We start from the raw sequence: 15,157 nt of genomic DNA, 5'->3' as shown, positions 1-15,157 counted from the left end.
GATGTTACAATTTGTCTGTATTTTTCCCCTGCTTTAGGTCAACCCTTCCCGTCATTTCTCTTCATAGTCCTTGATTTAACAAAAAAAAGCAATTATGATCAGATAACTAAGATGAATCAAGCGTAATAATAAATGCATAAAGTTTTCAATATCCTTCCTTTTTTCTAATTTCAGAATTTGAAGGGAGACGCAAAGCGCAACAAGGTATTGTGTCATGTTGGTTTTGTTCTTTCTGTGTAATAATTAGCACAGTGGTGTATGACATGAGGAAGGTTGGAGCCGGTGAGAACAGGAGGCCGATTTCTGAAACGGAACTAACAATCAAAATGTAAAGGGTTTGGTATTTACTGCTTCTGATCATACAGTTAAAACTATTGAGCCAGTAACATTTTCTGACTTCCATTTAAGCGTCAAACAATTTCATAAATTCTTACCGAGGCCAAGAAACAGGATTAGTTCCGTTTTAAAATTCAATTTTTAAAAAAACATATATTGGTTACGTCACAGATCGTGATTATTTAGTAGAAATATAATGAAAAGTAGTATACTCCAGATGATTGTGCATATTTTATCCATAAATTCAAAATCGTCGTCCTTCAGAATTATTCAAGATTCAAGATTGCGGCTATGAGGCTAGGGGGTTTTCATGAGGTGCACGTCACGTACCTTCATGTGCTGAAAAAGAGGGCGAATCAAACCAGTTTTGAGAAAAGGTAATGGGGTTTTATTAAGATGCAGGACATTTAGGTATTCATGGGGGTTTTTCTCTCATTTTATTATTATTTATTAATAAGGTGCAAGTACTGAGGTTGAATGTTTAATTATGTTATAAGAGAGATGTGTTTTACCATCCTGCTGGTATCGCAATTATAAAGCTAATAGAACAATGGGAAAGGCAGGAAGCTAATGACGTAAATGTGATGTCATAAACGACCAAAGAAAAACCACTCTGGTCAGTAGATATTAACCTAGTTTGGAAAACAGAACAAAAAAACTGGTTGAACGGCATCCTGTCAATAAACATATTGAAAATGGCGGCGTACTGTGTACGCCAATATAAATATAGATTTATAGGTATATTCGGACGAAAACGCACGCAGGAATCCTTGTTAAAGACCAACATCGTGATAAAACGGGAGCTCTTTGCCATAGACAATCACTAACATCACAAATGAAAAGAATGAAACTCGAAGAAAAATGGGTGACCTTGTTAAATCCTCTTGTGTGGTGATACCATACCGCGAAAAAAGATTGACTTTACATGTGAACTTGACGAGATGGAAGCTGCAGTAGGAGAATTGAGAGCACCACTATTTTATTTCCATGACGAAAAGAAATTCTGATATCAACTAAAAAACCTTTTGAAGTCAAAGACACAAGCAGAACATTGCTTCTTCTTTCATTGACGTTAAAAAGTCAACATCCAAAAAGCATTTTTGAACGAAAGGCGTTGCAAGCGGTATACATCAAAAACGTTCCAGGATTTGCCCATTGTGAAATGAAAAGCGGAAACAATATCGTTAAAACAAAACAGCTGTTTTATGGAGCATCAATTAAAACTGTATGGAAAACGTACGCAGGACTCGATATTACAGATGAACAGCATGACATAACGGTGTATATATCCAGATTGAAAAAGACTTCATTAGTCAAAACAAGATGCTTTCTATGGTAATAAAACGAAACTGTGATCCTTATTCACCATGTTTCACTTCAAGTGAGCAAATAATTAACAATTATCATCAGACCCGTACGGCCCCGCTCGCGCTTTCATTGCCGTGCTAGGATCGCGTACGGCTCTTCGCGAGATGCGAACTGAAACAACTTTGTTGCTATATAAATCTCGACTTTTCGGTCAATTTGAGCGATGTAACTAAGTGAACATTCTGATAGCGAATTTTATTACCCTGACAACCTGTCTGCTTCAGAACTACCGCCAACTTCTTTCGAAAGTGAAAAAAAAAAAATGTCAAATCTACTCACAGATGAATAAGTTCACCAGGTCGAGGTAATATAGTTCTTGCCGTGTTGATCCAAGATGGCGGATAGAATGACTTGCGAGAGCTTTTACCTAATATTATTCGGGAAATTAGAGGAGGAGGCCTTGACCCAAATACAGTGGATGCCTTACACTTTAGGCTGGATTGGCTGCATGGTTTAATAGTTCGTCATGTTTATTTGTATGGAATCTATGAACAAATTGTGAACCTAATTAGGGGTGCACGGGATTGCCTAATTGCAAGTCAGGATACTTTTGGTGTTTCATCGCCGGCTACTGGACTACGTGGACGTCCAAGATACTCAATTCCCAGAGATCATCTGGATTTTCTGATCGGCAGATGCTTTTCTGTCGTCGATATTGCAACTTTGCTAGGTGTCAGTGTTCGGACTGTTGTCCATGTATTACAAACCTCCACCTGAAGAAGTCATACAACATAAATAATCACTTAAAAATAAAAAATAAAATAAACTTTTTGAAATCTAACCCGTGCTTTTTAACTGAATTTAAGCACTGATCGGATTTCAAATAGTTTTTAGAAAATGGCTATCAGCAATCTCAACAATGGAAGCAGTGTTTTCAGCCATAAATTATCATATTGATTTCTTATGACGTATATACATACTTTTTAACGCTTAGACATCAACAAAAAAGGGAGCTTAAATCCTCACAAATAACCACATAATTCCCAAGTTAGATATTTTGTAAAGCAAATTTCAATCACGAATTTAAACATCAATAACATCTCCCATACTATCAAGAAGGTCTAGTTGAGTTAGCAGAGAGAATAGAAATGATACATAGATATGTGGTTAAGTAGACAATGCAGGAGTGAATAAATGATTTGAGAGAGGGATAAGTGGTAGATTTTACTCTCCTGATAGAAATAATCTAATAAAATACCGGCAATTAAGAAGAACAATAGACATTTGAATCACTAATTAATTAATAAGGGTATGATACCTTATTAGCTTATGATTACCATCTATATGCCACAAGGCAAGTGGTCCATATACTTGGTACAGCTGTCTGTGTATTGTCCTAAGCTCGAGTGCCCGTAGGTGGACCCCAGCTGGATTGACCCTCCGCATTGCTTCTTTTATTCTGCACTGTTGAATTCTCAAACCTCTACTCCTCAGAAATCCAGTCATTCGCCTGTACCCGGTATTAATGCTTTGATGCGCAGTAAAAGACAATACACAGTACTTGGGCATAAACGAGGGGACAGGAAATGTCCTGGCAAGGCGCAGATAATACCCACCGCCGGTATGGACCACCGGATGAGGGGACGCGGCAACTAGCCGAGGGGGTGCCTCATGCCTGTATTGCAAGGCGGGCATAGTTGGTGGCATAATGTCCTGGGGCCAGGTTAACACAGTCCAGCAAGGTAACAATATGTCCCCTCCGTAACGGGGCTTCAACACAGGGCTGAAGGGCTGCCGCAGGCAGCAATTCCCTGCCCATATTTTATTAAGGAGAACTATTAAATAGATTACAATAAGCTCATAAGGGAGCAATAAAATAAAATACAAAAGAACGAGAAAGCAAAATGTGTCCGAAAATTAGAACTACTGGCAAAAAATACACCAGAAACGAATCGGAAATGTAACGTATTCAAAACTAGTAGGAAACTCGAAAAACTCTCCGAAACCTGACACAACCCGAAAATTCAAATCAACAGAAAGTTTAGGTTATCCGAAAATTTGATTAGAGAAAAATTTCTGAATTCTCTCAGAAAATTGATAAAATCAACATAAAATTCAGACAGACACAAATTCATTACAATGCAAAATGTAAAAACACGTCAAAAAATCAAAATTTGAATTATATGACGGTAATCACCCACCATACATTCCTTCAATTTACTAATTCCCAAAATTTTGACCCTGGTCGTACGTCTAGATTTTGTGAAAATGTCCTTTGAAATGTCTACTTTTCAGTCCACCTCCGAGGGCTCGGTCACTGTATTTAGCATTTTCCCTGATTTGCATTTATTTTTTCAGTAAAATTATATTTTACATCAATTGTGGTGACTAACACTTCAGAAGAGACATCCTGTTGCTTTAATTTCACAGATTTCAAAATCTTGATCTTTTTTCTTCGGAAAACGTTTAGATGAATTAAAAATCTTAGGTCATAGATATTGTTGCGGTGAGAACCTAAGTTCTAAAAGGCAATGACATAGCCAAATTGATCTCGTTCCAACTGGGACGGTGTGACAATGTTCCAGTGAGTCATAGAACTTTATTTCGTACATAAAAGAGACCTTATTCTTGAAGAAATCACTTTGCTCATGCAACTAATTTCCCAACTCCTTTTATCGGAACTGTAGACATCAGTGAAGCTAGGTACACTTCTTTTTTTTTTTCCTTTATAAGAACCTTTTTTTATAGGAATGATGAGGTTGAGATTAACCAAAATTTTCAGAAAGTATTAAGAACATTCCTCAAGCTGAAAGTCGATTAAGAACGTTTTTATTTTGCTCGTTTGTATTTTAAATGTCTTAAATGAAGGCATAACATAAAGGTAAATTAATTCAAATTAACTCAAGTAATCAAGGGCATATTTTGTATAACATAACAAAGGTTCCAAAATAACCTCAACACCATCAAAGTCATCAGGTCAAAACAAAGTCTGATGGAAATTTGGGAAGATCTTAAGAACGTTTTCAGCCTCACATTGCAAAAATATATAAGAATGTTCAGCCTCAGCTCCAAAATTAGACGTTCTCATTAAAAAACTAGTGTAATAGAAACAGCGGCAACTGTCGGTGTGATAGCTGCCCAGTTGGCCCTCTAACAACAACAACAACATTGAAGGTAAAGCCAAAGCTTCCCGCTACGCTCATTTAGGTTGTTTGCACCAAAACCTCCAATAAACGTCGCTTGAATATGTTGTTGGTGTCTGCGGTTGTTTTATTTATTCCAAACCTTTGCAAATAATGTAATTCAAACAAATATTTACTTATGTTCAATAAACTGCACTACGCCTCTAAGCTTTGTGCGAACATCAATTCCTTTTACTAATTATCTGGGTTACCCATTTTCTCGACCTCCTTCATTATGCAAAAACAATAATACTAATACTAATAATAATAATAATACTAATAATAATAATAATAATAATAATAGTAATAGTAATAATTTCTTCTGAAATCGAGAAACACAAGTTTTGTCGCAAAACCTGTATTTTACTGATTTTCTACGCAGTTTTTATAGTGGATAAGAGTTTGATATGATTCTAAATAGGCTTTTAGTAGAGATAACCAAATTATGATGGCCTCGTGTAGGCTTATAAGAGATAATGAGAGTATAAAAACTGAATAATTTTCTAAATAGGCTTTTAGTGGAGATAATGATATCATCATATTTTTGCGTAGGTTTTACAGAGTATAGAATTTAATAATATTCTGAATTGGCTCTCTAAGTAGAGAGATTCATATCGTTATGTATATTACAATTGTACTAGATTCCGTACCGAATTTTTTTTACTTCTAAGTGTAGCTTCTCAAGTGGTGTAGGTTACGTTATGCGCCCTATACTACTCATAATGTGGACAGCATTCCAAAGTTTTATACTGCGAGATAATAATAATAATATCAACCACTAAATCGATTGTGATTGACTTTCTTTTCATTGAGGGAAAGTATACATACTTTGCTGGATGTTGCTTACATTTTGCTGTTTGGAGGGTATAACTTCAGTAAACTGCGCTGCATATTTTACCAGATATTGCGTATATTGTGCAATTCAAAATTTTCATTGCGTTGACTTGCCTTGCGTTGCTCTTCCTGCGTATATCACGTTGTTTAGCGTAAGATATTGCGTTGCACTCCCTAGTTTACAACGTCGACCTTACCGAAATATGCGAAGAAGTAGAAGATCGTAAGACGCTAAAGCCCATATTTTCTCTTTTTGATTGCTTCTTTATCAAGAAACGTAAAGTCAGTGAACTAGTAGTGGGGCGTCAGTTGATGAAATGGTGCATATAATAATTCCCTTGAAGACCTTTATTCTTGGCTGTTCTGATGATACCAAGAAAACGCTGGGATTTTAATATTAAAGTATTGAGATAAATACATTTAGAACCCACCCCCACTAACTTTCACGCAATTATCAGTATTGCCTACTTTATGTCGCATTGTGTAAGTTCACATGACGGATAACACATAATAACCCCCATCTGCGTCGATATTTATCATCCCATTATTTCTGTCGCTTCCCGGCCAAATGTTCCTTTTTCTGACATAGTCAATCTCTCAGCCGCAGACATTATCAGCCGACATGCTAACCGCCTTAAGGGGTTTGTCATGTTTTTTTTCGTTGAAAGGCAGTTATTCCCTGTAGCGTCAGAGGTTCCTTACACAGTAACATAAAATGGCATGGAATTTTACAAAGAAATGCATGGAAGGGTTTAGGACATTTCAGAGCAGTTGGTTAAAGCAATATAGATAAAACACCTGCCCGGTCCGGGAAATTGTGACACTAAATGCTTTCGCTATACTCCTGTAAATAATAAGACTGTATGGGTAATGATTGTGGATTCGTTTGATGATTTGGTGATTTTGGATTCTCTAAAGACTGCCACTGATGCCCCATTCTCGGTGAACAATTCCCGTTTCTCATTTAATTGACGTCATTGCAGTAAAAAAAAAAAAAAGTCTTGTATCTGGCTTTCAATTCTTTTGCGCTTTAAGTCACAGCTTCGTGCTCGTTTTCAGGTTAATGACTAGTCACGATTAAGTGCTGTTACTCATCCAAAATCAAACTAACTACAGAAGCTGCAGGTCCTGCAATGAACCAACAACTACAAACACAGTCTCAAAAACGTCTGATATTAGCATCTTTACGATTTATGACCGAAAGCAATCAATTTTTCATCTCCCTCGACCCCTCTCCTAAAATAATGATTGTACTGGAAAGCAGTTTCTTTGTGTCTTACAGCTTTCATTGAAAAGCGAAAACCATAACAATCCGACTCTGTCGAGGGCTATCAATTTTCAATAATTTATTTTAACGCCAAGGAACACTTGTTTAGCAGATGGTTTCTACGTTACTTGGGATTAGGTCAAGTGAGCGAAAAACGAGAATACTGGCTTCAATGATGAATGCACGTGACTGGTTTCTGCCTTTGCATAGAACGGTACCATTGAAATATTAATGAACCTTGGAATAAGGTATAAATATGACTCACGTGCACCATCCCTTGTACCTCTGGTTTCACACCATCTTCTTGGAAAGGAAGGGAAGGTGTCTGGCATATCAGCCATTTAGTTAATAGCAGAATTTTTGCAGGCATTTTATCCCTTGGTTGTTAGTTCTTAGGTTGTAATCTTTTAAAACTTGGATTTTTACATTTCTAGTGGTTGATTTTCATTCCAGAGAAATCTGTTCCGTCGGAGATTCTTTCACGTGGCCCCCGTGCTGTTGAAGCCTTCAATAGTGCTCTCAAGGATGGTACTGCTCTTGTAAGAAGACTACCAATCATGATAATTGGCCAACATCGGGTCGGGAAGACCAGTTTGAAGAAGTCATTGACTGGAGAAGCCTTCAGTGCAACGGAAGCTAGCACAGAAGGAATAGAGACTGATCCTTCCCATTTCAAAATCTCAATGGAAGTTTGGAAGACAGGCCAGAAAGGAATAGAGGCTGATGTTGATTCCAAGGTATTCTTTGATCACCATGCAGCGAGCTTATTGATTAAAAGCTTGAAAGGAGAGCACGAGAAGATGCCAGGCGCTTCCGCCCTTAAATCCTCGGAGGAATCAAGTAGAAGTGAACAAAGCGAGGACACCACAGACAATATTTTTGAAACAGAACTATCGGACGATTTAGTGAAACTGTCAATAGAAATGCTTGAGAGTGATCAGACGTTTGAAAGAGAGGACAACATTTACTCAACACTGTGGGACTTTGGAGGCCAGATGGTTTATTATGCCACCCACCCAATCTTTATGACCGATAAAGCCATTTATATCTTGACGTGTGACTTGAGTCGTGATCCATATCAGCAAGCTAGCATTCCTGAGAGAGAAGGACTATACAAGAAAGCTAATGACATTAACTTCAGTTATACAAATATGGATTATCTCGATTACTGGTTGTCATCAATTTATTCGTTGGCTAGTTCAAATGCCTCGAGCCTGGCCACTGCTCTGCCTGAAATGTCGTCCACAAAGTTGCCTCCGGTTTTTCTAGTCTGCACCCATGCTGACAAGCCCTATACTGATAGTCCTGACGAACATCCCAATGCAAGAAGGGTGGCCCTTGATATTTATGGTTTCTTGCAAACAAAGAGTTATAGGGATCACCTCTTTCATGACGTCTTCGTTGTTGATAACACAAAGGCGGGAAGTGACAATGATTGTCAGGAGGTGATACGGCTGAGGGAAGAGATTCTTGCTGTTGCCAAGAAACTACCCCATTTGAAACAAGCCATCCCACTGAAGTGGTTAAAGTATGAAAATGAACTCCACCGGCTACGTGAAGAGGGTCACAAGTGGATACCTAGAGAGAAAGCCATGGAGATTGCCTTTGGTGCGTGTGGTTTAAGGGATGATGAAGAGTTTTCCACAGCCACGAATTTTTTACACGATCAGAGAATTCTGATCCATTTTAGTGGACACCGAGAGCTGCAAAGGATGGTTATACTGGATCTTCAATGGCTCATTGGTATCTTTAAAAGGGTCATTACCATTAAGCCTTATGAGGGGTCAGAGAGAAGGGTTAAAGATCTTTGGAGTGATCTTGAAAGGACGGGAATATTGGATGAACGGCTGCTAATTCATGCCTGGGAGTCATTTTCCTTGACGCAGGAGACCCACAGCAGCCTTGTGGCGATCATGGAGAGATTTAGCTTGCTCTGTTCCTGGTCAACAGGAACAGATGGAAGCATACAGTACCTAGTGCCATCCATGCTCAAGTTTCCTCCAAGAGATGACTTTCTTGAGCTACTTGACTCCATTCAAGTTCCTTCGCTCTTCATAAGGTTCAAATTGGGTCGAGTGCCACCTGGTCTTTTTCCCCGTCTTGTCCTGCAGTTTTACCAGTGGAGCAAAAAGGAATGGAAAAGTCCAGTAAATCCTCAACTGTGCCGTAACTTTGCTTTGTTTCATATCCTGCCTGATCAAGGAACGTCCGTCATTTTCCTTTGTCATTCCTCCTTCATCGAAGTCGCAATTCACACCGCAGACTTTGCCATTAAAACAGCAACACCAGGCCTCAATTATGGTAGTTTTGACAAGTCTACAAGCCTTTCAATCCACTGGCAACTGAGAATAATTCTAGAGAGCATGCGAAATGAGTTTGATTGGCTGAGCAACATACGATTTGAAATGTGCGTCTGCTGTCCAGTTTGTTCGCTGAAAGGCTCTGTCGAATGCCGCGCTCATGATGTGCGTGGCTGCGATTGTCTACATTTATTGTCGGAATCAGAGTTACAGCAATGCCAATACTGCACCAGACCTGGTATCCGAGGAGACTGCAGGATTCGTATTCAGATGTTTGCACCATGGTTTTCTTTATCAGGTGCAGAAGCAAGAGGAACTTTAGTCAATCAGGTTTGTTTACGTTTTGTCAGCATTAATAGTGACATTTAAATTTGCGGGGCTTTGACATTAAAACAGTGAGCTGCAAATTAACTAACTCTATTTAATGTTTCACAGCGTTCTATTTAAGGCTGGTTTTGTGCGCAAAACTATTCCAACGTTCTACAACATTTTCTCTGCTTTGTTAATAACTTTTCAGCATTTTTTAAATATAAGATCGAAAGTCATTATTTAATTTTATTCTATTTTTATTTTTCAAGCAAAACGTTAATAACTGTTACTCGCTATTAAATAGTAAGCAAATTCTTGTGAAGCCTGTGTTGTTGATTGCTTAAAGGCTGGCTACGTCCCTTTATTTAAGGCTGGTTTCTGCGATAGCTCAAGTGTTAACTCTTACATGTTGAGCAGTCATCTTTTCAACCAGATTAAGCTGCCTTCAAAGCTGTAGAAGGGATTTGTCAAAAATGATATCAAAACAAAACGTTGATATAGCTGTTATTCGCTATTGTATAGTAACAAAAGAAAATACGGCCTTTCGGCTGATTAAAATAATAATAATTACGGAAATCAGGAGCCCATGACTAGGAGCCTCCCAATGCATTATATCCTTGAGTCAACCTTTGCCCGTATCTTTCTATTTTTAGAACTTATCCTCCAGCAGTAGACTCACATTTACAACAATTTACATCAATTTGCACAATTTGCATACATTGTTTTTGCTATTTTTGTCTTTGTTCCACAATAACTTTATTCTGATTGGCCATTCTAAACATTGTGTGCACAGGCGAAGAAGTCGTAACGTTCCAAAAATAGAAAGATACGATCAAAGGTTGACTCATAGGGCTTGTATGGGAGAGGCAAGCTCCTACTCATGCGCTCCTGCGGAAATTCATGTTAACCTTGTGCTCAGTGGCTTAAAGCCTGGTTCATGCAAACGAAAATGCAATTGCAAACTCAAGGAAGTTCACACGTGGAACGCAAACGCAAGCACATTAAAATACGCACGCGCAATTGAGTATCCAAAGATGACTGACGAAGTCAACCCTAGAGGCATGGAACGAGTACTTTTTACCTTGCGTTTGCGTTTGCGTTACATCGGTTCACACGTGTAACTCATATTATGGAAACCGTACATAAATTGTTACATGATGACCGAGCATCTTCTTTAACCAGAGTTATCCGCTTTTAAAACTGTAGGTAGAATTTGTCAAAAATGACCAAAAAAAAAAAACGCGAACCTTTCCAACACGCGCGCATTTCAAACGACATGGGTGTGAGTTCAGCGGACAACCGACTAACACGTATTTTTTCTTCTCGTCCTTGGCGCCTAGTCAGAATACAGGAAAATAAAAATCTTAGGAAAGTGTTTTTTTTTTTTTTTTCATTCTATTACTAGGCATGTCTTGGATATGTTATCGCTGCAGGAAGTGCTGTTTCTCTTGAAAACGGTGGGTTTTTTTTCTATGGTCAAACAAGGTTGTAGTGAGTTGACAACTCCTTGCAAGCGTTGGTACTTCTTAGACATTTATGCTTAATCCTTCTTCCCACATGGGATCTTAGAACGAGAAGAGCGATAAAGACGGACATCAATGTCAGGAAAATTTTAAATAGTTTTAATTTCAGTGGAAACTAAAGAGAAGATCAAATCAGGCCATTTGATCATTCAAATTGAATTGCATTCATCTCTCCAAGAACGTCATTTTAGGCCAAAAATGATTGATTTCATATCTTCCACTATTCACTGTATTTGTGTAGTTCCTTCTTTAAAATTTTTTATTCACTTCTCAGCTGCTCCTGTAAAGGCACTGGCTTTGCCCGAAGAAGTTGTAAATGCCATGCACGTTCCTTCATGCGATCCCAAGGGTGTCGTGTCTCAGTTTCAAGAGAGTCTCCATTTGACGTCAGCAGCACTGGATAATCCGGAGAACGAGGACAAACGTTTGATCCGTTGCCTCGCTAATACAGCAAAGTCCCAAAACAGAAAGGATGTAGTTCAATACTTGAGGACTATTGTCCCTGCTGGTATTACAGGTAAGAAAGGAGTCATACTGATCAAATTAAGTGTGTTATATAGAAAAGGCCAATAGTTTATCTTTTAATTTGCTTGTATGATCAGTCCTTCGTTACCTTAAGAGCCGATAATGAATGAAGGAAGGAAGGAGGAAAGGAAGGAAGGAAGGGAGGAAGGGAGGGAGGGAAGAAGGAAGGAAGGAATGGATGAATGAATGGATGGATGAATGAGGGGGCGAGTGAGCGAGATGATGGTTGATGGTGGATGGATGATTAGGAATTTCTCAGTCATTTATCGCACGTTCTAAGTGGAATATGCAGAATTGTCTCAGAAAAGCATGAAATTATACATAAAGAAAATAACCACCACCACACCGCAGATTATGTAAATTACTGATCTTTTCCAACGGAAAATGTTCGTTGCATGTAATCCGTGAGAACGGGTTGTTGTTTGCACAAGCACTGCACTCTCCGTCCCTATCACAGCAGAATTGACTAAGCAATTATTTGGAAAGAATACAAGTTGCTTGGCAGTGGGCGAAAAGACAACTGAAGAATCAGAGTCCTAAGCAGGAATCGAAGCTAGAACCTCTGTAACACCGGTCTGATGCTTTACCCGTTAAACTACTAGAACTCATTGGAGAGCTACAGTAGTTTGTTTAGCTAGGGTTAGGGTTGTCTGCTGGCTTTGCAGAGTCATGCGCCTCAGTTTATACAAGTACATGATATGATGGAAAATCGTAATGCGCCCGTGAGAAGGATAGAATACAAGTTGCTTGGCAACGAATGAAAGGGCAACCTAAGCGGAGGTCGTAAGCTCGATTTATTGTGTAAACTGAGGCGCATTATTTTGTAGAGCCCGCAGACCACTGGGACACACTGTCCATTCAGGACTTAGTTAAACGACTTATCTCTCCTGTGCATTCTAGTAGCTCAATGGGTAGAGCATCCTATCGGTGTTAAGGAGGTCGTAGCTTCGATTCCTGCTTTAATAGGTTTCCGATTTTTGAGTTTAGCCTGTTTCCAAGCAATTTAAAGAAGGGAGGTGATGTGGATGTCTGTGTGAGCTTTTTCGATTACCTTTCGCGCGAAAATAACAATGACCTCCTTGTTGTATGTCCTACACTGATAAGAGCTTTGTGAAAGGCACGTGACTAATTACCATATCTGACTACGATGAAAACGACACTCAAGTGAATTTTAAACGTGGTCTGCCATAGGCATCCCATTTAATGAGTGGGCGAGTAAGTGAGTTGACGGTAGGTGGATATAAAAGCACGAAACATGGCATTGTACGTAACAAACATAACCACCACCACCTGCACACTGGAGATTATGTCACTTTTCCAGCGGCGCAAATTTGCTGAGACGAGACCAACGGTTTATCGCTGTAATCCATGAGAACTGTTTGCTGTTTGCAAAAGAGGTGTGATCTTCTTATTTATCACAGCAGGATCGACCAAGTAATTATTTACGTTGGTGTTTAGATCCCTCACTCACAAGAAGAAGGAACACAATTTCGAATCTTATGCTAAAGCTTTAACATACAGATCCAGTTGAAGTGTTCCATGTTGCTGATTTTCCGTTGCTTTTTTGTCTCATACAGGACCATTGCTAGACGAGGGCCTTGATGTCCAATGCGTGCCTTTCAAGCAAAGAAAGGAATTAACGCTTTTTCTTACTGGTAAGTGTAACACTGACTATTTCCAGGCGCTTTTGTTAGGGCGCGAAAAAGAACGCCGTTTTTCTTCCTACGAAAGCTGTAATACCAAAAGTTCTGAGCAAAGGTTATTGAATGAGGGACAATTCTGGCCGTCATGTCTCCATTCATGTAGTTTCTCTGATACAAATAAGTAATGCAGTTATTTGGAAATCGTTTATAACACAACGAAAAAACCATGAGCATGCAAACACCAAAGCGCGATCCTGGGAAGAAAACCACAACATAACTTAGCTGAAGATAAACTGGAACTTTAGCTTGTACTGAACTGGCCTATAAATATGGGTTATTGACGAGCGTGAGGTCGAGATGGCTAGGTATTGGCCAAGTTATTTTTTTGCGTGTTTATGTTCGTCTTGGTCCATAAACACGCAAAAAAAGAACGAGGCCAATATCCAGCCATCTTGACAAGCTTGGTCAATAAATGATTTTGTTTTTTTCTATATTGGATAAAACACCAAAAAATTATCTTTGGTCTTGCTGGACCAAGCGGTTCATCTTGCCCACTCACCGAGCTAGTCATGTAATAGTATTGAGTATACTTCATCATATACATTCCGTTAAAAGGAAACAAAACAAGGTGCTACTGATCGAGGAACAGTCTCAAGAAATGAATTGCATCTGTCTGATAATAAATGGACCAATTGATTTTGAGTAAGATACTATATTAATTTGCATGGAGAGAATTTTCAAGCGAACCCAATCACGGTAACATTGCATTGATATGTGATTACAAATTGCTCTCGATAAAAACAGAACGAAATATTAAATCGAAAAAAAGAAAAAATGGTCCAGCTGCCCCCATTTGTCCTTTTCCTTTGGTGTATACTCGTTAAAGCAGATTCAGTACGTAAACTAATTTCGTCTTTTACACTCTTTCAGTCGGCGGGCGATGGCAGGAGCTTGCACACAGATTAGGATTTTCTCACAACGAAATAAGCTTCCTTGACGAGAGAACAACTAATCCAAGCGATGTTCTACTTAATATTGTGGCAAAGCATTATCCCTTTCGTGTCGGTGAACTTTACGACATGTTAGTAGAAAGTGAGCTTCCTCAAGCAGCTGACATGCTGTAGACGGTGTGCTGTATAACCATGGGTTACAGGGTTGCCACGGTTAGTGAAACATGACTTATTTTGTATCTTATGGTAGGACAAATAGTGAATTCTTCGTGAATCCAGCGACGTCCCTACATCCTCCGAGATCAGAGAAATATATTCTTGATGAGATGGGTTGACATAGAAGTTTAGATTCAGTGCGAACAAATTAAGAAAAAAATTGATTGTTTATGAATTTGGTTTCAATGAATTCGTCAATACCTTTAGGCACCAAAAGGGTTTGTCTTAGATCTACGCTTAAGGTGTTTTGTGGTTTGCGCTCGTTAAAATCCAGAGAAATCCTTTGTGGTAACCCTGAATTGCAGATTTGAAATTCAAGTAATAATTAACAGTTGTACCAAATGCTTCATGCCATTATTGAGGACGTTTTTGCCTTTAAAAATGATATTCATTAATCAGTTTTTAATGGGAGGCAGCGTTACTGAGTGGTTGGAGCTCTAGACAGCGTATTTCCCTGTTAGGGCTGAAGTTGCTTTGTGAGGTCTCTTGTTCGACGTCGAGGCTTATCTCGAGGTAGTTCGATTTTATGAGTGTTCGATGTAATAGTTAGGTTAGTATTTTCAGTATTAGTTTTAGATTGGATTATTGGTAGTGTGTATTCTTAGTTAGAATTTTGTGAACTCATATATTATAATTTAAATAGGTTAATTAATGTAGTAATTGATAAGTAGATTCTTAATTCTTTTTTTGGTTCTTATTGTTAGTTTCTATAGTGTCCCATTGAGTGTTTAAAACTGCTATTCAGATTGACACTGAAACAAAAT

General features: G+C 38.6%; 1 protein-coding gene across 1 annotated transcript in view; it reads left to right on the top strand.

Moving 5' to 3' along the window:
- Nucleotides 1–15,157, top strand: part of LOC138009469 (uncharacterized) — a 105,140-nt gene that overhangs the window by 88,583 nt on the left and 1,400 nt on the right. The window contains exons 14-19 of the mRNA XM_068856496.1: nt 175–204; nt 7,381–9,557; nt 10,942–10,993; nt 11,334–11,576; nt 13,162–13,239; nt 14,158–14,390. Coding sequence (XP_068712597.1) covers nt 175–204; nt 7,381–9,557; nt 10,942–10,993; nt 11,334–11,576; nt 13,162–13,239; nt 14,158–14,351 — 2,774 coding nt within the window. The 3' untranslated portion in view covers nt 14,352–14,390. The remainder of the gene's footprint in view (nt 1–174; nt 205–7,380; nt 9,558–10,941; nt 10,994–11,333; nt 11,577–13,161; nt 13,240–14,157; nt 14,391–15,157) is intronic.

The sequence above is a fragment of the Montipora foliosa genome, chromosome 7, assembly GCF_036669935.1.
Source record: "Montipora foliosa isolate CH-2021 chromosome 7, ASM3666993v2, whole genome shotgun sequence".
Taxonomy (NCBI): Eukaryota; Metazoa; Cnidaria; class Anthozoa; order Scleractinia; family Acroporidae; genus Montipora; species Montipora foliosa.
Note: the sequence above shows the minus strand (reverse complement) of the source record. Positions and strands in the feature narration are given on the sequence as shown.